The 25953-nt window shown below is 51.0% G+C and overlaps 6 protein-coding genes across 6 annotated transcripts; 2 read left to right on the plus strand and 4 right to left on the minus strand.

The window, feature by feature from the left end:
• Window positions 1–1588: 1588 nt before the first annotated feature.
• EI90DRAFT_3053024 (uncharacterized protein) lies at window positions 1589–2768 on the minus strand. The gene has a single exon (XM_039059995.1). It carries the CDS (start codon window positions 2526–2528, stop codon window positions 1944–1946), a length of 585 nt encoding a protein of 194 aa, XP_038917261.1. The 5' UTR covers window positions 2529–2768; the 3' UTR covers window positions 1589–1943.
• Window positions 2769–3208: 440 nt separating this feature from the next.
• On the plus strand, window positions 3209–4190 carry EI90DRAFT_629909 (uncharacterized protein). The gene is made up of 3 exons (XM_039067874.1): window positions 3209–3359; window positions 3477–3688; window positions 3742–4190. Coding segments are annotated over exons 1-3 (417 nt in total). The 5' UTR covers window positions 3209–3357; the 3' UTR covers window positions 3945–4190.
• Window positions 4191–4436: 246 nt separating this feature from the next.
• EI90DRAFT_3015558 (uncharacterized protein) lies at window positions 4437–5591 on the plus strand (the record flags this gene model as incomplete). The annotated part of the gene is made up of 1 exon (XM_039056907.1): window positions 4437–5591. The coding sequence occupies one exon, from the start codon at window positions 4437–4439 to the stop codon at window positions 5589–5591; it is 1155 nt and encodes a 384-aa protein (XP_038917263.1).
• A 765-nt stretch (window positions 5592–6356) lies between these two features.
• On the minus strand, window positions 6357–9766 carry EI90DRAFT_630291 (uncharacterized protein). The gene is made up of 3 exons (XM_039067875.1): window positions 9002–9766; window positions 8831–8945; window positions 6357–8779 (listed from the first exon to the last, which is right to left on the minus strand). Exons 1-3 carry the CDS (start codon window positions 9670–9672, stop codon window positions 6647–6649), a joined length of 2919 nt encoding a protein of 972 aa, XP_038917264.1. The 5' UTR covers window positions 9673–9766; the 3' UTR covers window positions 6357–6646.
• A 247-nt stretch (window positions 9767–10013) lies between these two features.
• Window positions 10014–12296, minus strand: EI90DRAFT_2917127 (CNDP dipeptidase; the record flags this gene model as incomplete). Its single annotated transcript, XM_039054605.1, has 14 exons — window positions 10014–10067; window positions 10127–10169; window positions 10230–10357; window positions 10421–10469; window positions 10524–10693; window positions 10803–10937; window positions 10990–11130; window positions 11185–11268; window positions 11321–11341; window positions 11400–11524; window positions 11580–11747; window positions 11817–11832; window positions 11894–12113; window positions 12208–12296. 14 exons carry the CDS (start codon window positions 12294–12296, stop codon window positions 10014–10016), a joined length of 1443 nt encoding a protein of 480 aa, XP_038917265.1.
• EI90DRAFT_3053035 (uncharacterized protein) lies at window positions 12208–13645 on the minus strand. The gene is made up of 3 exons (XM_039059996.1): window positions 13230–13645; window positions 13062–13171; window positions 12208–13006 (listed from the first exon to the last, which is right to left on the minus strand). The coding sequence occupies exons 1-3, from the start codon at window positions 13530–13532 to the stop codon at window positions 12595–12597; spliced, it is 825 nt and encodes a 274-aa protein (XP_038917266.1). The 5' UTR covers window positions 13533–13645; the 3' UTR covers window positions 12208–12594.
• Window positions 13646–25953: the final 12308 nt, after the last annotated feature.

The following is a 25953-nucleotide window of genomic DNA, read 5'->3' on the forward strand; positions in this document are numbered from 1 at the left end:
GGTGCGATAGTCATAGTGTTGATTCGTTCGCTCAAATCCCTGACTCTGGAAACTCGAAAATTCGGCAACAACGTCTTGTCCTCGCACTAACCTGAGGTTCCGGCGTTGGTCGGTGATTATCTTGCTCTAGTCCGGCGAATTGCCTGTTGAACCCGGAGCATTGGATCAGACCATGCGCATGCTACGTCAAGATAACCCTTTCAGTACGTATCAATCTATCGGCTAACAGTTTCATGGAGGGTGAACCCTCATATCCGGAACATGACTGAGCAACGCCCCTGTTTCGATAGGGGCCATCGAGTCCACGGACGTTTGTAGAACAAGTCGGTCCTCTAGTTTCGCTGTGTTCTTAATGGTGTGCCTGTAGCTCATCAGGACTCATTTTTTCGTGTTAGCAACTTCGAATGATAATAAACGGGCTCGGTCATGCATGCACAAATGCTAATCCCACCTTTCGATTCCCCCAATTTTCGGTTCAAGCAGACTCAATTAGCCTTCGATTTCTCCTGGGTTTCAGCGTTGTAATGTGAGCTTGAGCTCGAGTGCTGACACGCATCTGCGGCTTGTGTGCCTCATGGCCTGCAGATACAAACGAAGAACCCTTATCGATGGCCTCTTATCGCAGCTGATTTCCAGTTATCAAGCGACTTTATTGTTGCAGCTTTGTTTTTTTTTGGATATATCAGGGAATCTATTGAACAGGAAATGATTCCCTCAGTCATCTCACACCGGTGCCGTGCCGTTTTGGCGCCCATGCCAAAGACAGGGACTGATTCTGATCCTTCATGGACACCACAAACTGCCGCAGCTTGTTCCTACCCTATTTGACTCCCCACGCTTTCAGGCAGTGTCTGTAGTTGTTATCGCTGTGCACACATGCCCCTCCTAATCATTTCGCGTTATCAACGCATGCCTGAATCCTGCCTTTTATGCATTGTCACTATAAACTAGGTCAAGGTGAGTGCCATAATCTGCTCAAGGCTTCTAGAAGCACCATTTTTAACGCACGCAATGGCTCTACATGGAATTCGTTCGACCTGGAGCCGATGATTGTACGCTGTGCTGTGTTCCTAATTCAAGTGCGCGCATCTCATTTCGCAGAGGGCGTCACACTAGTTCTTGTAGTTTAGGCCCTGGGGTGGCATGCGGCTAAATGACTATGCTTGCAACACGCTCGGGACTTGAGAAACAAGCAACGAAAACTCATCCAGAGCTCGAACGAGGTTATTGTGCAATATTATTTACTTGGTCGGACTGGCCTGGAATCACGAGCCGACGGCCTTTTAATGCTTATTGTCCTTGTTTAACCCATCGATCCTTTGCTAGGATCTCGCAGCATTGCTGTGCTTACTGGTCACCAGCCTATGCTGTGCCATCGGCTTTCACTCCGATGGGCAGCGGAAAAGTATCCGATCTAACTGAAAGTAGATCCTGATTATGCCGTGAAACTTGGGGCTGCTGTAGGGATTAAGGTTTTTTCTGATGAGGCAAAGTCGCGCGGCGGGTGTGAATTAGAACCAACCGCCATGAACCATATCACAAATCATCATATCTGGCCCACCCTACGTTCTTAACATCAGGCTCTCGTAACAAATATGGCAGTATTTGTTCTATGAACAATATCCCAGTACCCTTTCATTCATGTGAAAGCTCCCGCTGACCGCTGACCTCTAACAGCATGTTCCCGGCTCCACTCACACATCGGCGCTGGACGGCTACTCCGGAACCAGCGAGCAGGGATAACATGACTCCAGACTTGCAACCCCACTTCCTGGGCGTGGCAACTGGATATTGCACCTCTGAAAAGCATCGGGGTGTGTGCCGCGGAATACGATTCATCTAATATTGGCACTCGATTGGGTGGACCATCGTTATCCATTCCCCGTTCAGTCATTGGCACAGCCCGAGTCGGGCCATATCGCTGACGGACACTCCCTTGATGGCTATATGGGATATGGTTCGTGCGGGTGACATCGCACAGTACTAGTCAATCTCGTGCTTCTACTGGGGTCACTCTTAGCGATCGTTGCGATCACTGTCTGGCCTGATGGGCTGGGAGAATGCTTCCAACCTGGTTGGAAGCCTGAGAGTCGGGGTGTGAAATTTGCTGTTGACTTCAGATGAAGGTTCGCAATTACGTGTGGCCGGCTAATCCCATCATGTATGGCTACAGGCTCCCCAAGATCCCCATGGATACCTACTTGGAATACTCCCAGCTTTAGCATCATCTTCTCACTGCCATTAGGGAGAAGCCGAGAAGCCGGGACTGAGTCGGGTATCCAATGATCGATCCTTACCATTTTTCTCTTTGCCATCATTCTGATTTCCGTAGAACGCTTCTCTAGCCCGGAGCCACGCGATGCTAGACAGTTGGATTTTGTGAACGGTGCACGCTCCTGGAATAATCTTCCATGGTACACCGTCATGAGCAACTCCTTGATCAGACAGGAAGATACTTGCGCCCATTCAATTGGCACATAATACCACCAGCTCAAGGACCCGTTCGTGCTGACCAAACTTCCCCGCATGATTTGACTGGTCGCAGGAATGCAACCAACTCGCAAGGAAAGTGCGTCGCAGTCTCTCCACACCCTCAGCCACAGCATTTTCATGCCAAACTTGATTAACCACGATTCTCAACGTTGCTTCCCGTGAGCTTCGATTAGGGTTCTAACAATGTTACCTTATATCCCTAGGCCCCAAAGCCTTTACACGCCCCCGACTCAAGTGAGGAGATGGAGCTGCGGTAGCCCGAGTGAGGAGCTCAAGGTTAGCTTCCTTTGAATTCTTACGGCGTTGTCTCGTCACAGGTAAGAAGTTCTGCTGAGTTATTCTCACGGCTTTGTTGAACCCACTCTTAGCCACGGTATGGAGGGATGAGCTGAATCGGTCCTTGCGTGCGGCATCGTGTGCCAATTTGTTGGTTTATGTACATAAGCTTTGCACCAAATAATCCATCATCTTGGTGGTCCAACGGGACACGACACGGGCTGCACATACTTACTCAGCCTTGTGGCGCCAATCACCGTAATTCCCTAAGCTGCGAAGATTTGATGGAACGGTAGGCAGGATCCCAGCCTCTACTAGAGAAGGAACAGCCGGTTAACACTAATCGATGCAAGCGTGACACCCAATGCCAAGTCAATTGACCTGCCTCTTTTGAAGTCAATTTGCAATCTCAAATGCACAAAGCAATCGTGTGGGGCTAGGATGTTGCAGGCTATCGTGTCGAGTTGGTTCTCCGTATGCAGCACAGCTGTCAATGACTCGTTAGCTGAACCCTGCCGGAATGACCTTGAACTAACCTTGGACTCCTTCCCGTCTTCTCACCTGGTCTCAATTCAATCTTGACAAAAAATGTATTGTTCCCTTTTAGCTTTGTTGGGTTCGTCTTCCTCATTTCTAGTTTCAAACGCATCCATCTTTCGCTCCTTTTGAATAAAGCGCTCATTATTCTCGTTCGCCAACCCATCAAGGTTGGGAGAGCTGTCAGGGGCTAAGCGCCCAAAGACGTTCGCCGAGCAGGTTGGCTACCCGTATCTAATAGACTCAGCAACATCGCTCGCGCGACGTGTATACTTATTGCTTTTTGGCATCAATATCTGCTTGATCCCCGGCATACGCCTTCTGAGGCTGGGCTTTGTGGCCGGTGTACCTGCAGTTTTTTTTTTGGCAACATTCTCTCTTCGTACGTACAAACTTATGCTCTCCTGGATATTCCGAAAATGAACGCGTAGCTAGGGATCACTGACTTTAATAAATACGATAGAAACACTTTCCCTTCACTGTCCTCTCGCTCGAAGTCCGTTTCTACTGATCCCCTACGGACAGGCTTCCGATTGAGAGTAAACACAGCTCAGCCAAATGGATTCCTGGAGTCCTGTCCCTCCCAAACCAGCCCTTCAAAGACCAAGCCTCACACCACCCTGCGCGGGATCCAATGAGGATGTCCGTCCAGTGGTCAATTTCCCCTCCCGAGTGGTACAGAACTCGCTGGTTTCCCGTCGATCCTCGCCTCTCGTTCCCCATCCATCGCATTCACGATCTCGCTCGGCAGACGGAGATGAACCATCTCCGTCACATTTGCGGCCCATACTGCCACACCAGTTGAACCGTCCGCGGCCCAAGTCTTCGCACTCGAGAGTGCCCTCCCCTCTTTCGACGACTGTAGAAGTTGACGAAAGTGCCACCTATGCTCCACCGTTGTCCCCTGTAGCCCCCTCTCTGCTTTCGGGTCCTGAAACGAAGGATAGCGGCGATGTCACGTCTACTGTGCGCAGGTCTAAACCTTCCATTCGTTCTATCCTTTCTTTGAAACGTACTCGTTCATCATCATCTACTACGTCAGGGAAATCTTCAAAGAGCGTCCCTTCGAAAGATGATATAATCCCCCCAGTGCCGCGTTCGCCTCGCACCACCCCTCCATCACCCCTGCCATGGATCCTTCTGCTGTGCCGTTTCCTTCCACTCCTGAGAAACCCCGTCACTCTGCAATCGAGGCCACACGCAACTCACTCAATCGAACATCGATGTCATTAAGCGTCAGTGCCAAGTCAAGGGACCCGTCTCTGAACTGGATGACAGCTCAGCCGTCGACAACACCGAAGTTCAGCCGGAATCAACTAAATGCAATCCCTATCATAATGCCACTAAGCAGGACCGAAGTTGAGGAGAGACGGAAAAGCATTGGTCCGTCGTCTGGTATTGCACGAAGTTGGCAAGGGAGTATGAAAAATGGGAAGAGACTAAGCGTAGAGCAGCTTGAACGGACGAAGTCCAGCAGAGAGCTGACGACTATGGCCCCGCGGCTTGCAGTGCCCGCTGATTTGAAGGATCAGGGTCGGTTGAGTAGGTCGTTGACCTCGGTTGACCAGTCCTCAAAGGTTCCTGTCGTCAGAATCGTCGGTCCGATGCCGGTTGACCCCGCTGTGGAGAGACTCCGCGAAATAGGGGACCTAATCTTGGGTCAATCGTCCTTATCTCTTTCCATGCGTTCCGACTCGGCTGGTTCAATCTCAGCGAGCACATCCTCACCTTCCAAGTCTTCTTCTGTATCCACCTTGGACTTCTCATTGAACTCAACGCGCTCCTCCAAGACCTCCCTTGACACAATTCCTCCTCGACCTGCGTTTCATTCTTCTGAGGTTTTCACATCTGGTTCTCCTGATGGATCTTCGGACAATGGATCTGCACGCTCATCCTTAGAAACCCCGCCGCTGTCACCTGCACATCGAATGTTAATGTCCACCTCGGCTCCATCCTTGACTTCTACTTCAGTACGAACGCTCGTCCCTGCTATCGCCATTGATGGGGTGGACGTCAATGCCATTGCCAAACCGAACGCAGCGATGACAAATAGTCTAAATGTACGGCACGGAACGGGTAGTGCGACCTCTTTGTCAACCCTCTGCCCTACCGCCGTCCGGACCACATTAAGTTCGTCCAGAATATCCTTACCCCCCGGTGCCCGTCCACCCGAGAACTTTCGACCCAATGGCCGCGGCGTCATTGTGTTAGGAACCATCCCTCTGGATTCCCCAATGTCTGGTAAACCAACAAAGAAGAAGGGATGGAGGAGGTGGTTCACCTGAGATTCCTGCTGTCTTAATTCGCCTCGCTTTCAGTTTTTCATTGCGTCCATCTCTTTCCTTAATGTGGATTTTGTTAGATTCATAAAGCTCTCCGTCTAGACTCGCATCCGCTCCACTCGTACTCTCGCTGCTGGTCACCTGCCTGCTCTCGCTGCCCCTTTCCTCTGTACCATGGGCACCAACTTATTATGCATTTCTGTTCGGATTTATTTTTACTTTCCTTTTCGCTTGTGATTAATCCTTATGCTGTCATCATATTAGTTTCCGCTTCGTGGTTGCCTTCTCTTTCTACTTTCTTTTCTTTTTCGCGCGTATTGAACAATGTGTGCACATGCATAAATCTCCTCCAATCTCACTATATATCCATCGACACCCTTCCTGTCCATTCTACTTTGCGACAGTCATCAACCCACAACTCCGTGCGCTGCATGTCCGTCACGTCAGTATCAGTCATCTCGCCTCCCACAGGTGGATAAACGTATCAGTGGCTTGCGTATTTTGACGTAAAACGGGTCCAACGGATTGGGTATGTGCCTGACGCGTTCAGCGGTAGGGCGATTACGCCGTCTACGCCGAAAGATGGAAGATCGGAACACCGGGAATCCGTATATATGGTTCATTCACACTCACCAAACTCACACGTCAACGGGTTAGGGTCGCAGAGGGACGCGTCGATCCGGAGACACGCACATCCACAGGCTCACATCGCCATGTATATTCGAACAGCTAGAAGTTGGGTGCGTACGAAGAGCGTCCTGTGATACCGAGTGACGATGGCTCGGGGTGCCAGGCAATGGGATTGTTCAAGGAAACGGTTATTACATAACAATACAAAGGGAAGGAGCGTCCATAGTAATTCCTATCTATACCATTGATTGTTCCAGTAATTATCTTGCGGGAGCACAACACCACCAATGTCAGTCGATACATATACATTTTCGGATAGTGTCTTGAACAACCACACTCAAAGGACGCCGACATGCACCTCATGGCGGCCATTCGTTCATTGGCTCGGCCATAACGGTCAGCCATCCTCAGCGCCGGCGTACATCATCCTAGCCTCGTAGCGACGTCCGAGTGGTATTGCCACTTGAGCGTGTCCTTCGATTTCCAACTGCCGATATAGGATGCCGGGATCTGGGTTTGAATGCAGTTTCATGAGTGCGAAAGAGATCGAGCGGGTCATGTTCGCTGGAAGGATGCGGCGCAATAAATTTATCACCCTTTCTTGCAGGGTGCCGACTTATGCGACGGGAACCCTGTGGGTCAAGTTGACTGAAAGAGCGGTTGCTTTCTTGAGCAGGCCTGGGTCCTCGTGAGGAAATTACGATGCCTTGCTCGGGGGCCTCACGAGAATCTGGAGATGGAGTTAAAGGCCGTGAGCGGTGCCTTTGTCGCCTCTGCGTTTCGATATGACTCCCGGACTTAACATTTGCGTTCTTCGAAACACGATTCGATGCCGCATCCCTCTTCAGCCCCGAAGCTAACTTCGGAGCGAGGACCTTGGAGGGGCCTCTCTTTGATCTAGGACCTGGGGTTGGATGGCTGGAGTAATTGCTCCTCTGTTCTGGCCCTGGTTCGGTAGATGAGGGAGAGAGTGATGCGTTTGGGATATGTGAAAGCAAAATGGAAGTAAGGACCGGAGGGGGAAAGGGAAGTCCTGGAATGCCCTTGGTGAATGTTCTTGGAGTCAGCGTTGCTATTTGGCTGTGTGTTCGGTAACCGGGCGAATGCTGTGCACGATGAAGATGCTTGTATCTAGAAATGTCCTTCAGCTGCAATGGACTTCTCGCGGCCTCTTTGCGGTGCGGTCGATTGTTTCTACCTGACTGTCGAGGAGCTTTCTTAGGCGAAACACATGTACCTATATTGTCTGCACGGCGCCGCTTTGGATGGAATCCAGGCGAGGAGGGCAACGAGTCATTTCTCTTTCGAGTTCGGCACGGGGGGGTGGGAAGTGGGATTTCAACATAAACTTCAAGTTTGGGCTTTCGATTAGTCTGTGTTACGGTTAGATTACCTCCGCCATTTGAGCCTCGTGCGTTGAGTGTGCGAACAAAAGGAGCTTTTGGAGGCAGTGCCACAAGATTGGGTTTCCTCGTAGAGACATGAGCGAACTGTTCTGCGGCAGCCTCGGCACGATCCAGCATGTCTTTTAGCCGAGCATAATCTTCGTCGTAAATAAAGAAACCATCATTCCCATACCCTTCTGCGCGTGTGCGAACGAAGGATACGGCAGAACGAAGAAAGATAACTCTAACCAATGCAAATGCGCTCGTATCACTCCTGGACTGGAGTTCCATAAGGAAATCATGATATTCCATCATTGCTGAGTGGAAGTATGAGGGGTCAGAGTGAAACGCTGAAAAGAGGGGATAAAATGTGTCTACGTCATCTCGTGCTGAAGGGCGGGAAAGGGGGACACCACCAGAAGTCAGCGCCACCAGCACCTCCTTTGCCGAGAAGTCGTTGGCAGAGGACCGAATGAGAGCGTGTAAGGCCAAGCTTAGCGCACTCGGTCGCAGTGCTTTCTCAGCAGGCGGGAGTAGCTTGCAGAGGGTAAGCATCGACACTGTGATCCGGACCAGCCCAGCAACCCAATGACGAACCGCCGGGAATCTATCGTCCTCGTCCATGTCCGCATCGGAAGGCAACGAAAGATCCATTTTGATAAGGGCCGTGCACCATCTAGGGAGTCTGTCGAACTGTGCGCAAAGCATACTGAGGAACTCTTTTTCAGCCATAGCGGATCCCTTCTGACTTCCCGTGAGGGAATGTGCGGGTTCTCCTCCCTCCCCCTGAGAAGTAGCTGGAATAGGAGGCACCAAGCGGAGACATCCGTTTATCACTATCTCGCAGAGCAGCTGCTTGGCGGCTGGGGAAGTCAAGGTGTGGAAGAGACGATAAAATCCACGAGCCAGCCAGGGCACACACTTCCATGAGGTTGAAGGGGATGGATCCGGAGAAGGAATCGAATCATGGTCGTAAACAGTTTTTTGTATGATCCGAACAAACTCTGCTTCTGTCCACAATGACACACAACTAGATGAACCAATTTCATCGTGCCGCCCATTTTCCATGAGTTTGATTAGCGCGTCCTTGTCGTCGCCACTCTCTAGAAGATGTTGATTCCAGCTAGCGCTCGCATAGAGTACTCTCTTAACGACATGTTCTAATGCTTGTCGGGCCTAAATACTGTCATAAGTCCCTCCCGACGCACCCCAAATACACCAACAAACCTCATCACGCAAAGAATGTTGTGCACAAATTTGGATTATTTCGTTGAACACCTTGGAAAAGGAGAGTGGCATAAGTTGGCCGACCATCTGGATGGCATGGGGAATGACCGCGGGCCTATTTCGCAAAGCCAGATCAGATGAAGCCAAGTGAGTGATGTCTATTGCACCTACGAGCGCAAGTGCTGAGGGATATTTTCATAGCACAGATCGACAAGAACAGCGGACTCGTCTCCTTCAACCTCATCGCTAAGAAAGGAAGATATACTTTGGCCCTCAACGTCGAAGACACCAAAACTTGGGATGTGAATACAGTTATCTTTAGTGAATGCGTCCGCGACAGATGATTCAATATTAGTACCGAGCACGCAGGCGCACTGCTCAGCCAGAGATCGCAGGTGTCTGAAAGACCGAGGGTGCGATCGGGGAAGGGAAAGCTGTCTTGGAACTGGACGAACCACGAATAAAATGGTGCGGAACGCTTCGATTACAGCTGTCTCTTTATCCGAGACACTGTGCCCCCACCAGAGGGGATGCCGAGACCCGTCCGAATGCTTGACTAGACGAGTCTGAGAGTGACTCTCACCGTACCTGTAATCCGCACTATCATCGTCGCTCTCAGACGCAGAGGCGGAAGAGTTCGCCGTTGGGGAAGATGTATAGCCTGCCTGTCTATGGGAACCGCCATGCTTCAAAAGTGCGATATGATTCCGAGCTGAGGGCTGCTCTAAAACCCTAGCAAGCGCGAGAGATTTGGCTCTAAGTGGGCGGAGGATTCGGTGTAGCTTGGAGAGTGAGATATCATTCAGGGAATTGAGAGTTTTCTGCCTACTGGCCCTTGGCATGTACACTATTGAGACCTGATTGCGCAGCGGAAGCTCTGATCCCACAGTTCAAGACTGTCGCGTAAATAGGGTTCGCCGTTGCCGAAAGTGCAAATCCAAGCGTACCCAATCGTTGTCGACGCGCTAGGCAGGTGACTAGCCTCTCTTTAGCGACGCGCGCGCGTTCCCTCTTATCAACGCGATCAAGGTCACGTTCTGATTTGCAAAAAGTCACACGCCACGGAAATAAACATAAGCCCGTGGACAAAGTTGCTATGTCGCACGATGCGAACAAGCAATGAATGAATCACGGTTGATTGTTGACCCAACTAGCGGTGAGCCTGAACAAGGTTGTACCACAATTATACAATGGAGATAGCACCAACTTCATGCAAGTAAGTTCCAAGAAGCTTCGTCTGTGGATACGATGAATCAACAACACTGTCTGACTGAAGAGTGTCATACGACAACGTACTCCTTCAATATAGTTCGAACGGTCGAGCTTCTCGTTTGTAGAGCTGGGAGATGAATTCATCAACACTGGCATCCACTTTGAGTGGTAAGGAAGTGATACAGACTGTGCTCCATCGTCTCCCCGGCCCATGGGAAGCAGTAACACGTTAACGCCTAGGGCCTCTGCGAACGTAAGCGTGACCGGTATGGAACCTCCCTCTCGAGTCAGGTCCGGAGTTTTCTTATAAATCGTCTGATCTCGGAAACATATGGTGAGAAAAACGGTATCTTATTGGTAGCATATCACAGAACTAACCTCAGTGGCTTTAATCGCGGCTTTGTAGTTCCAATGGCCGGGGTCCGTTCTTGACAGAGATAATCAGGTAAATTGGGCAGGTATTCATGTATTGACCACGTACACCCAAGGTTTTCCACCATGTAAATTTTCGATTTTCAGCTTGTTCTTGGAGTTGAGCTTGGCGAATTCGCCTTCAAGGTAATTGATGACGATTGGATCGACGAGTTCTGGCGTCATGTCCGGTACCAGGCGGATGGAGAATTTGCCTTTGGAGGTGGTTTTAGCAACCGACTGTTCTCGTGGTACGATGTTATATTACCATGGACGTTGGCAGGCTATATATCATTTAGGGCCATTAGTTTTCGTGCTTTCGCCTAGGGCAGAGAATACTTACGATCACAGTCTTAGCTCCGGGGGCGGAAAAGGCACCCTCAATACCGTGGATCGACAGCGAAGGTTCTCGCATGCGTCCTGTCAATACACGAACTTTGTCATCTGATATCGCAACCCTGGCGCCAGCAGAGTGCTCCACGTCCTGGCAGAGAGTTACGAGAAAGCCAAAACAGGGAAGGCGAAGAACTGCTTACTGCTACGCTGTAGTCGATTACCTCGTATCGCTTCCTTTCTTCCTCCGTCAGAGGTGCGACGAGATTTGCGAGCCCTGGTATCTTGATCTCTCCAGTCGGAGTCACCAGCTTGCCTAACAAGTGGATGAGATCCGTCATTGGCTATATAGCGCGCGTCAATTTTATGACAGACGTTGAGCATCCACAATAACTCACCTCATGGACTGTGTTCCCGAAGACACCAGAGTGTAGGTCGCGAGCGGGCCCCGACACAGACACCTTGTAATAAGATATACCTCGCTAAACAGGGAGAGTCAATACATTCGGACTCTGGACAAATGAAAACACGTACGAGACCATACGTGAGGCAAGGCTGGACAACAAAGCCTCTCGATCAGCAAAGTTTTTGTTAGGTACCACAGCTTACACACAGTGCGATCGTTAAGCCAATAGTTATCAGAGATGCATACAGCATGCACGCCATCGAAGAATTTGCCCTTTGGTGATTCCGCTTTGATGAGATCATCTAACCCGTCCGACCCGCTCTCCTCCATTCCTAATGAAATTATAAACTTCGGGGCCAGCTCCAAAACCCGGTTTGCTGGACACACCTTCGAAGCAAAATTTGAGGTTAACAGGGAGTTCGATATTGCTCTTCACATGAGCTTCGACGACGTTCAGCCACCCAAGGAGTGGTCCTTTATCGTCTGATGCACCTCGCCCGTATAAACGCCCCGTTTTGGGATCAGGAGTGAGCCGGAAAGGCTCATGGTCCCACCCTGATTGGGACGCGAATAGTCAGGATGAGGCTAACGAGCACGTAGAAGTGAATATGACGCTGGACACACCGTCGGACAAGAGCGCCTGGAGATTATGTAAGCGATCAGAAAGTGCTGATGTGCAAGAACAACACCTATGTACTCACAGGCTGAACGTCGTAATGTGCATACAACAAAATGGTCTTCTTCTTCGGATCGTTTCCGATCGATCCCAATATAGCAGGCGGAAGCTGAAGCTCCTCCCCATCGAGGACATGCTTCCCTAGATCGACCTTGTGTACATTGATTCCCAGACTTCGCATCTCATTCACGAGGAAGTCAGCCATATCAAAAACATGCTGCCTGTATTTTGCATCTCCGCTGACACTGGGCCATTTCAAAAATCATTCCGAACGATAGATATGTAGGTGATTCGAAAGTCAATTGTCGATTTTAACGGCGACATTGCAGACGAACAGACCTAGGAATCGCAACTGCTTTTGCAAGCCTTTGAATATAGCTCTCGGCATTGGCATCAACATAGGACGCGAACTGCTTTGGGGCGGTCATAGTGTTGAACGATCTGGGGAAAGGTGAAGTCCAATTGAAAGTGGGGCGTGACCAATTCGACGCCACGCTCCTCGGAGAACAGAGGCATGACAACAAGCGTGGGTTGGGCGTGGGTGAACCATGTAAAGATCGTGAGTGTTGGGGGAAAGAACGGTGTTGAAGCGCATTTGGACGCCAGGTCAAGCGCACGTAGATGTGAAATTGTAGAATACATTATCGTTGGGCCACATTATTCAGTCTGTAAAATATAACATTAAAAAAAAACCTCTAAAAGCGCATGTACAATAAGCAGAAAATGTCAAGCAGCGTTCACAGAGAATCCTCCAGCAAGAGCGGTCACGATCCAGAAAACCCCAAACACCTGCGCAAAGCGCCACACCCCACTATCAGCTTGTATTCGCCGATCACTCTGATCCTGTCCCTCCAATGGGTCTTTCCTCCCTGAAGAGCCTCCAGTGGTACGTCTTCCACCAGGTGTACGAGGCGAGGCATCGTGATAAGGCCCGGTTTCCTGCCGTGTGTAATGGCCACTACCACCTGCACGACGTCCTGGATGGTCACTCTGGGAGAAATCGGAAGAACGAGGATGTCTCCATGCATGCGTCGCACGTGGGCGTCGGTGGAAGTCTTCGCCACCAGCACCACTAGAGGCTGACGGTCTGAATGACGGTGCTTTGGCAGCTTGATCCAGTTCCCGGTCGTACGCTCGTCTAATTTGAAGAATCGAATTAAAAAAAAATGTTGTTGACGCTGGAAAACACATGCCTTTTCCTCTCATCGCCCAGCACGGACCAAGCATTACTAACAGCCACAAACTTTACCTCCGCCCCCTCTTTCCCAGTCAGATTGAGGTCAGGATGATACTTTTTACTCAGCTACGAGAAACTTGGTCAGTTGCAGGAGCATCTGGTGGAAGTTGACGAACAACTGAACCTTATAAAAGCTAGCCTTTATCTGGTGCTTGGAGGCAGTGCGAGGAATCTCTAGTACATCATACAAGGACTCTAACCTGCAAACCGATCGGGAGAATTGACGACGAGTGCAGCGCGAAGGAAGAGGTATTCTAGACCGATTCTTAGAATGACGTGTTTGACCGAGCCCCGAAAGTGAGGGAACAAGTGAGGACATGGGGCAAAGACGAATTGTATGCGACGAGTGAATGGTGCGTGACAACATTGACGGAGTGAGTCGGTGAGAGTGAAGGCGCCCGGGGCGGAAATGAAATACATTAGTCATCTTTGGACCATTATCCAATACCTGAGATGTTCTAAAGACAGCTGTAGCTGGCGCCCGACCTAGTTTGTCCGAGGCTCGGAAAGACCCATAATTCAGTTTGGTCCACCCAGCCGGTCTTTGTATGCTTTACAGCGCTCCGCCTGCCATTCCCGCTACTCCGTAGCGGATCCTACGAATCTTTGCGACGCGAAAACCCTATGGCCGTGCTATCATTACCAATACCCTAGGTTACCAGGGTCCTCCTTGATTTCCGTGTCCCGCCTCCCATCGTAACGTGCTCTAGTACTCTCGCGTTCAACTCTTTCTTTCTCCGTTCCTATCCCCCCCCTCCCCCCGACTTTCGCCTCTTCTCTTCGTTGGCCTTTTCCTTTGTTGTCTATTATTCCTCCATTTCCTGACTCCGCTGTCGTGATCGATGCTATCGATCATGGAATATATGATGAATCTTTAACGATCAACGACACTGCTTTAAACTTCGGCGTCACATTGTCAATGGAGACTGGTACCACAACCGCTTGCGTAAACGCTTCGTCCCAATTTGCCGACTGTGATGATTATTTAGGACTCCTGTTTGATTTTCTGCGTTCCAGCCGTGTGTCATACGATATTCTGAAGCTTGGGCGTTGTGCCTTCCAACCGATATCGTGAATCTAAATTGGACTGCCTACTAATTTTACAAGAATTTATCTCGCTTCCCCCATCGATTGAGCGTACTCATCTAAACGACTGTCCCGCCTCGATCTACTTGCCCTGTGTCGCTTCCATCGTGCAACGTGTGATCAGTCATTGACTCGAGATCAATTATAAACCTCTTTATTCGCTCATCTAGTCCTGACTATACCGAGTACATTTGGGATGTCTTCACCCCCCCCCCCCCCCCGAACTGTAACAAAGTCGTTTGCGGACCAGATCCGGGCTCTCAACCGCATCAAGAACTCATCCGACTTGGGAGTACACTGCGAGGGTGGGTGACTTGTCGCCTGTACGCTTATCAACTTCATCTGACGCCGTGCAGAGGATGTGATTGAGATCTGTGAAAACGAATTTGGTTGGGCCTATTCGGACGATCAAAATTGTCCATACATTCGAGTCCTTCACCCGATGTTTTTGGAAAGCCGCACCTCCCCGCTCAAGGAGGGTAAAAAAGTGAATGTGTCCTTGGCTTTTGAAACCGGTTCGTACTGTTAATTGCTGGAGTGGGAGTCCTGGCCTTCGTTATGCGGCTGATTCTTCGGTTGCAGATGTCGACTCACCAGCTAGCGCAACGACGACGCTGCTCATTCCGTATTTTCAGAACCGCAATAGGCTACTTTCGCCGTGCCCCTCCCTTCTCCCAGTGTACAAAAGGACATAAGATTCCATATCGACTTCCACGCATTCGACGAGGGAGTAGAGGTGTGGAAATGATTTTTCATGAAGGGATGATTGTCATCGGCACGATTTCTCTCCATTTGTAAGCCCCCACTATCGACTGTCACGCTACGACTTTCTTGCATTGGTCCTGCTAGCACCCGGGCTCGAAATACGGCGCGAGGGGAAATCCGATCATTCCAACTGCACTGGACAGCGATGCAAATCGTGGGTCAAATTAAGATGAACCCATCATCATTTCCATCGCAGTTGAAAGGATCAGATTCCCCCTCTCGCCGTCTCATACTTGAAACCGTGGAGTGCAGCATGACACAGGGAATCGGGCAGTTGGTCACCTAACCCGATCCGTCAGCACTGCGGCAGTGCAGGGACTCATGTGCCCGGCCCCGATTAGTCCCGTGAAATAGGATATTAAACTGCAACTAAATGTCGGGGAGGAGGTGGGAGACTAAAAAGTCTAGCAAAAGTGAGCGCAAGAGGGAGCAGCAGCGGGTCAAAGATATAAGTCCGGGAAAGTGGCAGCAGGCTGGATCTCACTCACCAAGAGAGCACGAGATCCCAGGCGATAGGGAGAGGGGAGAGGAGAATTGTCCGGGCCCTTTTATGTGCATGGCCTAAACAACATGAGCATTCTCCTCACCAGAAAAAGGTCAGTACATACCTCCGCTGCAATGGTTCGCTCCGTACATCCGCGCCGAAACATCCAATACTGTACTATAACGACCACAGGTTCAGTCGCATGTCGCACAAAATTTTTGAACTGAACTATAAAACAGTAATGTCGCATGTCGCAATGGGATTTTGAACTAACAAAGCAGGATCTGTGACCCACCCTTTCGCAAATTGTAAATACATTTTCGCAATCAAGAAATTACTCTGCATGAGTGTCACCATCCCTCCCACCATCTATTTCGTGCCGTCATATCAACGGGTTTCCTCTTCGACGTGCTGGCTCTGAATCCCAAATTGAATCCTGATTACAAGGTACTTCATTGCCAATATAATCATCGCTTGATCCTTGTTCAAGCTCGCTCATTCCATCTTCAGCCACACTGCCGTACTCACCCATATCATTGACACACTCTTCAGGAAAGTCATTGTCCAGCTCATTTGCGAGTGTGGGCCGTGGCTGAAGGGTTTGGGTGCTGGGTTGAAGCATAAGGCCCTCAGCAACTTCCCCCGTGAGAGTATGTGTTAACGCGGACTAGAATGAAATAATACTCAGTCTCCCAAAATGGATGAAGGTTCCTTTGACCAGCCTCATGGATGGCATTATGGCCACCATGTGGCTCCCATCCCCCTCCCGGGCCTCAAGGGCCCTCATCTTCTTTTGGCCTCATAGCAGTGCCCACCCTCAAACCAGCGGGACACCTGGTCCTTCATCAATCCAGAGGGATACTCCTGGTTCACAGAGGCAAATTGCTCCCCTCCTGCTGGGACCTGGAGGAACATCCTCATCCCAGGTACATTCTTCCAGGGTGACTTCCATTTTGGTGTCACCATCAGTGGCCAAAACTGGCCAGTAACAGAGAGTCGGAACCGCTGCCAAAAGTGGTGGAACAACTGGGTTCACCTGTTCTTGAACTCAGTTGAAGGGTTCAAGTTCATGGTGGACTTGAAATGGCTTGATGGATGGGTTCGACAGTGCTATGCTGGAGGCTCACCAACTCCATGGTCGGTTTTTTGACATGAAGTCTGTGAATGGACAAAATGTGTCTGCCACTGAACTTGATGGACGTTTTGGGGATCATCCCCAAAACTTTGAAAACACTATCAAGGCAGGGAAGAAGTACCTTCTTTGCTGCCTTTGGAAACATTACTGCTCAGAGGTGGCTCAAATGATGAAGGCAACTAGCACCACTGCATACGTTGCATGTAAGTGAACCTAGTTTCTGCCATTTTGGTGTCAGGGTTCAGCACCCTGCCTTAGGGTGCCCCGGACTCCCCACCTACTTTACCCCCTTTTATTCTTTGACTGTTGCCTTGTTGTTGCCTTTGTGCATTGTGTACACGCACGCACGGGATAGCGTGGGAACTTTCTGAGCGAGCAGCTCGCCCAGAATGTTCCCACGGGTCACAGCCACAGTTCTGGGCGAGCAACTTGCCCAGAACGTTCCCACGCTTACTGGGCACTGCCACCTGGATGTTCCCTCCGGGTCACACTACACAACTCTAGGAGCTGTATAGTTGTGGGCATGTGACCCATTCCTTTATATAGCAACCATGCGGGAGATGAGACCTTTACCCTTCTTCTCATCTCATGCCCTGCATAGGCAAGTGCATATATTCCCTTTCTTTTACTATACATCTCATGCCCCGCATAGTGTGAGGACAGGCCAGATGGGGGTTGAGGTCAGGGAGCCTCCGAGTCCGAGCCGGGCCCTGACACCCTCGCTCTTGACATTAAACAATGTCTCACAAACCCAGAACCCGTTCTCAGACCCACCCACCAGTGGCTGGTACTTCCACATCACCATATGCGCAGTATACCTCCCACGTATTATTTGATAGGGAAGAGTTGGACAAACCTTTATTCGAGAGTTTCAGGGCAGACTGGGCAGACTTACGGTCCTCAATGCCGGTGAAACACCGTCGATACTGCTGGCAACGAATGCTGAGCAAAGTTGACAGCGATTCACTTGGTAACGAGGCCAAGGTAATGGCCCAGATACCAATCGAGCTGGTGCCAGAACCCGAACCAGAGCCTGAGCCAGTGCCACAAGAGGAGTTACCTGCTGATCTGCTGGTTACTGTTGATGAGGAGATTGAAGAAATCAATACTGAGCAAGCTGAGCAAGCCCTGCCAAAGGGACGGATGGTCTTCATGCTCACCAAGGCAATCACTGATCTTGCTCAAACCACTCATGACATCCACCAGATAATTCTGCCGCCGGCACCACCCCCAGCTCCTCCACTGCTGCCTCGTCCCGAACTGGCCCATAAGAAGGTCCGTGAACCCAAACCATTTGATGGCTCTGACTGTAACAAACTTCGTACGTTCTTCGTTCAATGCGAAGTAAATTTTATGACCCGTGCCCGAGCATTCCCGACTGAGGCTGACTGTCAGGGGACATGCATGCTTGCACAGGATGCTCCGATAACCTAGTTGTGATTAAAGCCAGGGGAAAGGGATGTCCCCATCTTAGGGTCGGCTATATACATGTAGAGTCCGGCAATAAGGAAACCAAACAGATTTCCGATAGAATCACGTGATCATAGAATGTTCCAGAACAATGCCAGAGATGATCCGGGTCACTGGGGCTTAGGTAAGCGGAGTAGACGGGAATTACTGGCATACTTCCCACACGCATATGCGCAGCCGGCATAGGGTCCAGGGTCGTTACTGATCCCTGACATCACCTCCTCCTTTAGGGTTATCGCCCCGATAACCCACTAGGCTACAAAATCCTTGTTGTTCCTCGACAGGCGCGCCCTCAGCGGTGGCAGTGGGGATAGGGTCGGAGTGGGTATCCTCACGGAGTGGCACATGGTGGCAGATAGGTAGAACTGCAGCCGGACCGATGTCGACGGACAGCAGGGGGTAGAGTCTGCTACAACAAGCCAGTGGTGGCCAGCGTTAGCAGTGGTAGTGGACGAGGGGTGCAGCAGGGGTAGAGGGTCGAGGGTCGGCAGAATGTAGGGAGCGCTGGGCAAATGTCCGCAGCGACGGCTGATAGTTGTCCTCAGTAGGGCGGTGTGGAATGCCAATCAGCGGGTGGGTATCGCTATTCACACAGGCAGGGGGGATAGGGAGTGTTGAGCGCTTAACCCTTGGGTGCTAGAGGTAGGGAGGGAGAGATCGCCGGTTTTGGGCGGATATAGGAGCGCTAAAGGCACTGTTTGTAGAGAGAGGAACCCTGTGTAGAAGTAAAGCCTGGGTGGCGGCTGTAGGGAGGAGCAAGGTAGAAGGTAGGGTGGCAGGCCGGGTGCTAGAGTAGTGCAGGCGACCCTTTAGGTGGCTTTAATCATCTGTCAGGGGATGCACGTGCTTGTGCAGGATGCTCCGATAACCTAGTTGTGATTAAAGCTGGGGGAAAGGGATGTCCCCATCTTAGGGTCAGCTATATACATGTAGAGTCTGGCAATAAGGAAGCCAAACGGATTGCCAATAGAATCACGTGATCATAGAATGTTCCAGAACAATGCCGGAGATGATCCGGGTCACCGGGGCTTAGGTAAGCAGAGTAGATGGGAATTACCGGCATACTTCCCACATGCATATGCGCAGCTGGCATAGGGTCCAGGGTCGTTACTGATCCCTGACACTGACAAGGTACTGTTCGCCATCTCTTACTTGAAGGGGGCGGCACTGGACTGGTTTGAGCCCGATATCCTTTGCAGCCACCGCCCTGGTTGAGAACCATGGTGGATGAACGATTGGACAAGGTTTGTGGGAGAACTCAAACGTAACTTCAGCCCACGTGATCCTGTTGGTGAGGCTGAAGAACATTTGTTCAACCTAACAATGAAGGATGGACAAACCATTGGGAAGTACATTACCGAGTTCAACCGCTATGCAGGTAAGTTGGACAACTGGGGTGAAGGAGCCCTCCATGCCCTGTTCTACTGCAGTCTGCCCGATCACATCAAGGATGAAATCACTCGGTTTGGTAAGCCAACATTGTTATACAACCTATGGGACCTCGCCAATGAAATCGATATGTGCTACTGGGAACGAAAGGCCCAGACTGATCGGTGCAGTAAACCTGCCTCCGACACCCATGACAAAGGCTCCCAAAAACCGCACCCCACCAAATCTCACTGATCCGCCACACCTTCTCCTGCCACACCCTCCACATCCACTAACAATAAACCAAAGGACAAGCATGCCGATGGTAAGCCAAAGTGTGACCTCGCCGCAAAACTTGGGAAAGATGGCAGGCTGACCAAAGAAGAGCATCAACAGTGCTTTGACAATAACCTATGCATGTTCTGCGGTAAGCCGGGACACATAGCTAAGGATTGCTACAAGGCTGGGTCGAGTGCACTCAAGGCCAGAGCGGCCAAAGTTGCCACCCCAGAACCGGCCATGACACCAGAGCCGGAGTCAGACTTGTTGTCTGACACAAAAAACTAACTGGCAACCCTCTGGACGCCACACAATCGGAGGGTTGTACTCAACCCCTTCATGCGAAGAGGGAGGTGCGCTTGAATGCATCCACCCTATCTGACCCCAATTCTCTTTCTTTCTCTGTTTCTTTCGGTTCCTGAAATGGTCGATTTCCTGCTTCAAGGGGGAATGCCCCTGGCTCTCCTTTGTTTTCCAATTTGTCAGGGGATGGACCCCGGGTCCCCATGACCCCTCTCTCTATAGCCCACAGCCTAACCTATGAACAGCCCTGTCCAGGGCAATGACTACTGTGGGTAAGAAAGTGAGAAGAGTTAACTTTCACTTTACTGAAGGTTGCTTACTATTTGGGATGGTATGTTCCATTCCCCTTCGCCTCAGCTCAGTAGTCGTCTAAATATAAGCTTAATGTGCTGTATATTCAACGGGTAGAGGTAAAGCTTCTGGCCTTACAACTACTCGAGGTATATATGTAATACATATCTCGCAAAAAATAAAGAAAAAACATATAAAGAAATAGATGAAAAATATAACATAATCAATATAGTAATTATCCCACACAGTGGCCCCAATATGGCGAAAACTTCCGGGGATACCCGGAAGTCACATGAAGGGTAGGAACCGGGCCCGGAGCATGCGGCACGCGGAGCGTGCAGGGCAGAGGCGCACATGCAGGTCCAGGTGCAGGTCCGGGCTAGTCAGGGTGTGTGCCCTGACACAATTCCGGGGCCTTGTCAGGGGACGGAACCCGGGTCCCCATGACCCCTCTCTATGACCCACAGGCTAACCTGTAACAGCAGCCCATCCCAGGGCATAACACTACTGTGGGTAAGAAAGTGAGAAGAAGGTTAACTTCTCACTTTCCCACAGTGGCCCCAATATGGCAAAAACTTCCGGGGATACCCGGAAGTCACATGAAGGGTAGGAACCGGGCCCGGAGCATGCGGCGCGCGGAGCGTGCAGGGCGGAGGCGCACATGCGGGTCCAGGTCCGGGTCCGGATGTGGGTCCGGGTCCGGGCTAGTCAGGGTGTGTGCCCTGACAGGCCTCTATCCCCTGTTCAAAAATGTTTTCCGCTAATGGTCCACCCTCACTTTCTCCTACCAACTGTGATCCCTCTTTTGTTTTCCCCGCTCTAATTGATTCAGGATCTTCTGATTGTTTTATTGATACTAAGCTTGTTAATAAACACAATTTACAGACCTACTCCATACCCATGATGCAGCTTCGCTTGTTTGACGGCACGACAAATCACATGATAATGCATGCTGTCGATCTCCCTGTCCACTTTGCTACCAGCGATGTTACCCTGACAACATTCTATGTCACCCTGTTGGATGGCTCTTGTGCTATCGTCCTGGGACACAACTGGCTCACCTGCTACAATCCATTGATTGATTGGGCAAAGAGCAGTATATCTTTCTGGACGTCTGAACAACCCAGGCCGACCCCCCAGAGCTTTCCTGTAACCCTGCTGGGTGTAGTCCCTCCAGGGGACACACTGGCCCCCACCACCAACATGCTGTGTAACCCTGACCACCAGGCCCCTTCCATTGAGTTTGTTAGCCCAGTGTTAGACACTGGTCCGGGGTCGGCACCGAAGGTCGCCGATGTGGGCTGCTATTGGCTGCGATGGCCACGATGCCTCAGACAAGGCCCGAGGGTAGGGCATTTGGCCTCAGCAACTCTAAAGGGAGTGCTGTGCCCCCTAGCTGTCTCTTGGCCCTCATTTCAGACTCACTGGGGTTGCCTTGTTGGGGTCAGGACTTAGGGGTCGTGGTCACATTGATATTAGAGCTAAAGTACTATAATGTAGTGTACAGGATATATATAGGAGGAAGGAATGAATGGAAGCGGACCCGGGCCGAAGGCCGAAGGGTCCGGAAGCAAACATGAATAAGGAGCGGGGTTGGCCGCACAGCGGCTGGCAATGACCGAGGGTCAAAACAAACAATAACAGATAAATAAAGGAAGGAGCATAGGGCCGTGATAGCGGTGATGGTATTGTAGTGGTGCTGGACTTGGAGTTGGGCCGGAGTTGGGTGCGGGAATGGTAGCGGCCCTATAGGGGCCAAGTGGGCGGGGTAGAGGAGTCGCGCTGGGCACGGTGCCGGAGGCAGACTCAGGGCAGGGAGGTTGGTGTGACTGTGGGGAAGTCAGCCAGGTGCAGGGGAGCCTAGGGGCAAGTGGGGGAGTGAGCAGGGAGTCCTCAGGGAGGATAGGGCTGAGGTTGGGGTCACGCTCACGCTCGCGTAGCGGGAATGGGCTCGGTGTCAGGGCAACCACACCTGACCATACAACCCCAGAACCACCTTCCCTGACCTCCCCCAACTTCCCTCATCCTCCCATCTTTACACACCTCTCACAACTACAGCCTGCATGCGAACCCATGGGAAAAATCACGTGGGTCAAGGCGAGCAACTCGCCTTAACCCATGTGACACCTTTTCCGCATTGCGGGAACATGCTCGGCTTCTACCCATAGTCACGTTATGAACTGTACAGTACATTTCCTTTTATAGCAGCCAAGCGGGGAATAGGGAAACTTACCCTTCTTCTCAACTCAATCCCCGCTTAGGCAAGTTGTAGTTACCCTCTGTAATACATGACAACTCAATCCCTGCTTAGTGAGTTTGAGGAGCTTGGGATAGGATCCAGCACCTGGCTGCCTGGGACACCGCAAGTGTCCAGCTCTGAGGTAGGGCCGCCCCCAGACAGAGGCGGGCCCTGACACTTGGGCGGCATTGGGACGGGCGGCTAGCAGGCCGGAATGCACGGCCGTGACACCCAGCAGTGTTTGCCCAGGCTGCAAAACTCGACAGCTCCGTGACGTTCAGCCTGAGCATCCCGTCTCGAGCAAGCAAGCTGCACGCAACCACAACCTCCAAGCCTGCCGACCTCGATGCTGTACCAAAGGCCTATCATGAATATGCCAATGTGTTTAGCAAAAGCAAGGCTAACACTCTGGCACCACATTGTGAATTTGTCAGGGCACACACCCTGACTAGCCCGGACCCGGGCCCGCATGCATGCTCCACCCTGCACGCAACATGCTCCGGGCCCGGTTCCCACTTCTCATGTGACTTCCGGGTATCCCCGGAAGTTTTCGCCATATTGGGCCACTGTGGGAAAGTGAGAAGTTAACCTTCTTCTCACTTTCTTACCCACAGTAGTTGTGCCTTGAGACTAGGCTGTTTACAGTTAGGTTGTGGGTTGTAGAGAGAGGGGTCATGGGGACCGGGGTCCGTCCCCTGACAGAATTCGACCTGAGGATCGAGCTAGAGGAAGGCATGCACCCCCCATTGGGAACCTTGTATTCCCTATCCCCGACTGAGCTTGAGGCCCTTGAGCACCTAGCTACTGGCTTTATTAGGCCATCTTCATCAGTGCACGCTGTGCTGGTGCTCTTTGTCTGCAAAAAGGATGGTTCACTCCGCCTTTGCATAGACTTTAGAGGCCTCAACCAGATAACCAAGAAGGATAGATACCCGCTGTCATATCCATCCCTGGCCATCGACTTCTGATCCCTCTGATCCCTCCAGTCTACTTCCACTCCTTCCTCACTAACCTCGGAGCTCCTGTATTCCGCAATTCCCTTGGTACCCCTCAATGGTCACCACCCCCTCCTTTCAATTTATTACCTACGCCTCCCTAAGTATGGAGCCCTGAAGGATTCCAGACAGCTCCGACGTCCGCTAGCGCACTCCTGCCTCCGCTGGACAATACACTTGCTTGCCCTGCAACGCCCACCTTCGGGCCTATCCCTCCTTTCCGTTTCTGGGTTATTGCCTGCCTTTCCGTTAACCTCGTAACCCGACTCGTCGGTAATATTCAATCGGCTAATGTCTAACCCCGTTAGCTCCGCTCTGCTCGGCTCTGCCATTTGCGGACCCGCCCTCGCTGTAACTATATATACTCAATTTGTACATAGGTTACACTTCAGTAATAAAATCGACTAGAGTTTACCCCCTTCAGTTCTGGTTGCCAGTTCAGTAAGTTAGGGCACAGACATGTTACTTGGCACAGTGCTCCTGGCACAAGTCGCTGAGGCCGAAGCCCTCCGCCATGGAGACCTCCTTTGTCTTGACCAGGTCTCTGACACCCACTGCCATGCATAGCAGACCTACTGGATGCCCCGAGCCAAGCCAAAATCTATACAAAGCTCGATCTGTGGCATGCATACCATCTTGTGCGTATCGCTGTGGGTGATGAATGGAAGACCTCCTTCCACACCTGCTACGGCTCCTACGAATGGCTAGTCATGCCATTTGGTCTCACCAATGCGCCCACAGTGTTCCAGCAGTTTGTCAATTCCATCTTTGCTGACCTCCTCGACATCTGTGTCATCGTCTACCTAGATGACATTCTCATATACTCAGAAGATGAGGCCTCCCATGAGGAGCATGTCCGAGAAGTCCTCCACTGGTTACAACAACACGGCCTCTTTGCAAACCTGAAGAAGTGCGAATTCCACACAGACACCACGGAATACCTTGGGTACGTCCTTTCCCCCAATGGGCTAACCATGTCCATGGAAAAGGTTAAGGCCATCCAAGATTGGCCCGAACCCTGTAAGGTAAAGGACGTCCAGTCCTTCCTAGGATTCGCTAACTTCTATCAGCATTTTATCCATGAATATTCTGATATTGTGGTACCGCTGACCTGACTCACCTGCAAGGGAGTTCCCTGGGTGTTCTCTGATGACTGCTGAGCGGCATTTCAATGCCTAAAGCAGGCCTTTACCTCTGCCCCCATCCTAACCCATTGGGTTCCCGATGCACCGATCATCATCAAGACAGATGCCTCTGACTATGCAATATCGGGCATCATCTCCATCCGCTGCCTGGATGATGAGATAGGCCCTGTTGCTTTTCGGTCAAGGACGCTGACAGCGCCGGAACTCAATTATGACACCCATGACAAAGAGCTTCTAGCCATCTATGAAGCCTTTTGAGGATGGTGGCACTACTTAGAGGGCTCGGGAACACCCATTGATGTGGTCACTGACCACAAAAACCTGGAATATTTTTGCACCACAAAGCTCTTGACTGTCAGGGCACACCCGCCTGACCCGGTTCCCTGCTACCCACTCCTTCCCTACTTCCTCTTCCCTTTTCTCTTCCTCTCTTTCTCCCTCCTTTCTCTTTTCTTTCTTTCCTTACTTATTACACAGACAACTTCCCTCCTATTGGTGTACCATTGGCCCGGCTGCAGTACGACATGCCCGGACCCACCGGGTGGCCTCCCACACACCGGGTGCTCCTGGGATCTCTTGTGGAGATACCCAGATGGACATGGCTGTGTGCGCAGATGACGTGGCCTTAACTACATGTATATAAACACAGCCTAAGTGGGAACTGAGAAGCAACCTTCTTCTCACACTTCCCACTTTAGGCAAGTAGGTTACATTCCCCTTGATAATAATAATAACACACTTCCCACTTTAGCCTAAGTGGCCAGGTGTGAGGCCCCAGCCCATGTCTATATTCCACCCACAACATCAGTTGATGTTGTGTTGTCTAATAATTATGTCGCGACGCTAATTTAGCATCGCAGAAGCTTCTCTATTTATTTGTGCCGAGAATGCATTAGATTGTATATAAACCCTCGGGGCAGCTGTAAAAGGCAGATCAGCCTTTACTTCTACCCTGTTAATATACAGCCCATCAAAGCGTATACTTAGACGGACCAACTGAGGCCTGAGGCAAATGGGGGAACGGAATGTTACCATCCCCAAAATAGTAAGATAACCTTTCCCTTTTTTACACTATATTCTCTTTTCCATTCTTGGCACTGCGTTACCGGCACCGAAACCCCATTTGGCAACGTGCGCATCGTCGGCCCCTGACAACGTGCGACTTCGATCAAGTTCTCATGCAAACTTGTTGAATGACTTGACACATCTTCTTGATGTCGTGGAGATACAACACCAGGAGTACGTCCAACGCTCCCGCCAACATGGCTGGCCCCTCCACTGGCTGTAG

The sequence above is a fragment of the Cantharellus anzutake genome, assembly GCF_015039405.1.
Source record: "Cantharellus anzutake strain C23 chromosome Unknown EI90scaffold_18, whole genome shotgun sequence".
NCBI lineage: Eukaryota > Fungi > Basidiomycota > Agaricomycetes > Cantharellales > Hydnaceae > Cantharellus > Cantharellus anzutake.

Bases quoted from the DNA above. Each gene is read 5' to 3' on its own strand.
- EI90DRAFT_3053024 (XM_039059995.1), bottom strand. From the start codon at position 2,528: ATGCGGGGAAGTTTGGTCAGCACGAACGGGTCCTTGAGCTGGTGGTAT.
- EI90DRAFT_629909 (XM_039067874.1), top strand. The intron at 3,689-3,741 runs GTACGTACAAAC...ACGCGTAGCTAG, and splicing joins TTTGGCAACATTCTCTCTTC to GGATCACTGACTTTAATAAA.
- EI90DRAFT_630291 (XM_039067875.1), bottom strand. From the start codon at position 9,672: ATGCCAAGGGCCAGTAGGCAGAAAACTCTCAATTCCCTGAATGATATC. The intron at 8,946-9,001 runs GTAGGTGCAATA...TTTGCGAAATAG, and splicing joins ATCCCTCAGCACTTGCGCTC to GCCCGCGGTCATTCCCCATG. The intron at 8,780-8,830 runs GTTTGTTGGTGT...GACAGTATTTAG, and splicing joins AACATTCTTTGCGTGATGAG to GCCCGACAAGCATTAGAACA.
- EI90DRAFT_3053035 (XM_039059996.1), bottom strand. From the start codon at position 13,532: ATGACTAATGTATTTCATTTCCGCCCCGGGCGCCTTCACTCTCACCGA. The intron at 13,172-13,229 runs GTTCAGTTGTTC...AGTTTCTCGTAG, and splicing joins TAAAGGCTAGCTTTTATAAG to CTGAGTAAAAAGTATCATCC. The intron at 13,007-13,061 runs GCATGTGTTTTC...TCTTCAAATTAG, and splicing joins CTGGGCGATGAGAGGAAAAG to ACGAGCGTACGACCGGGAAC.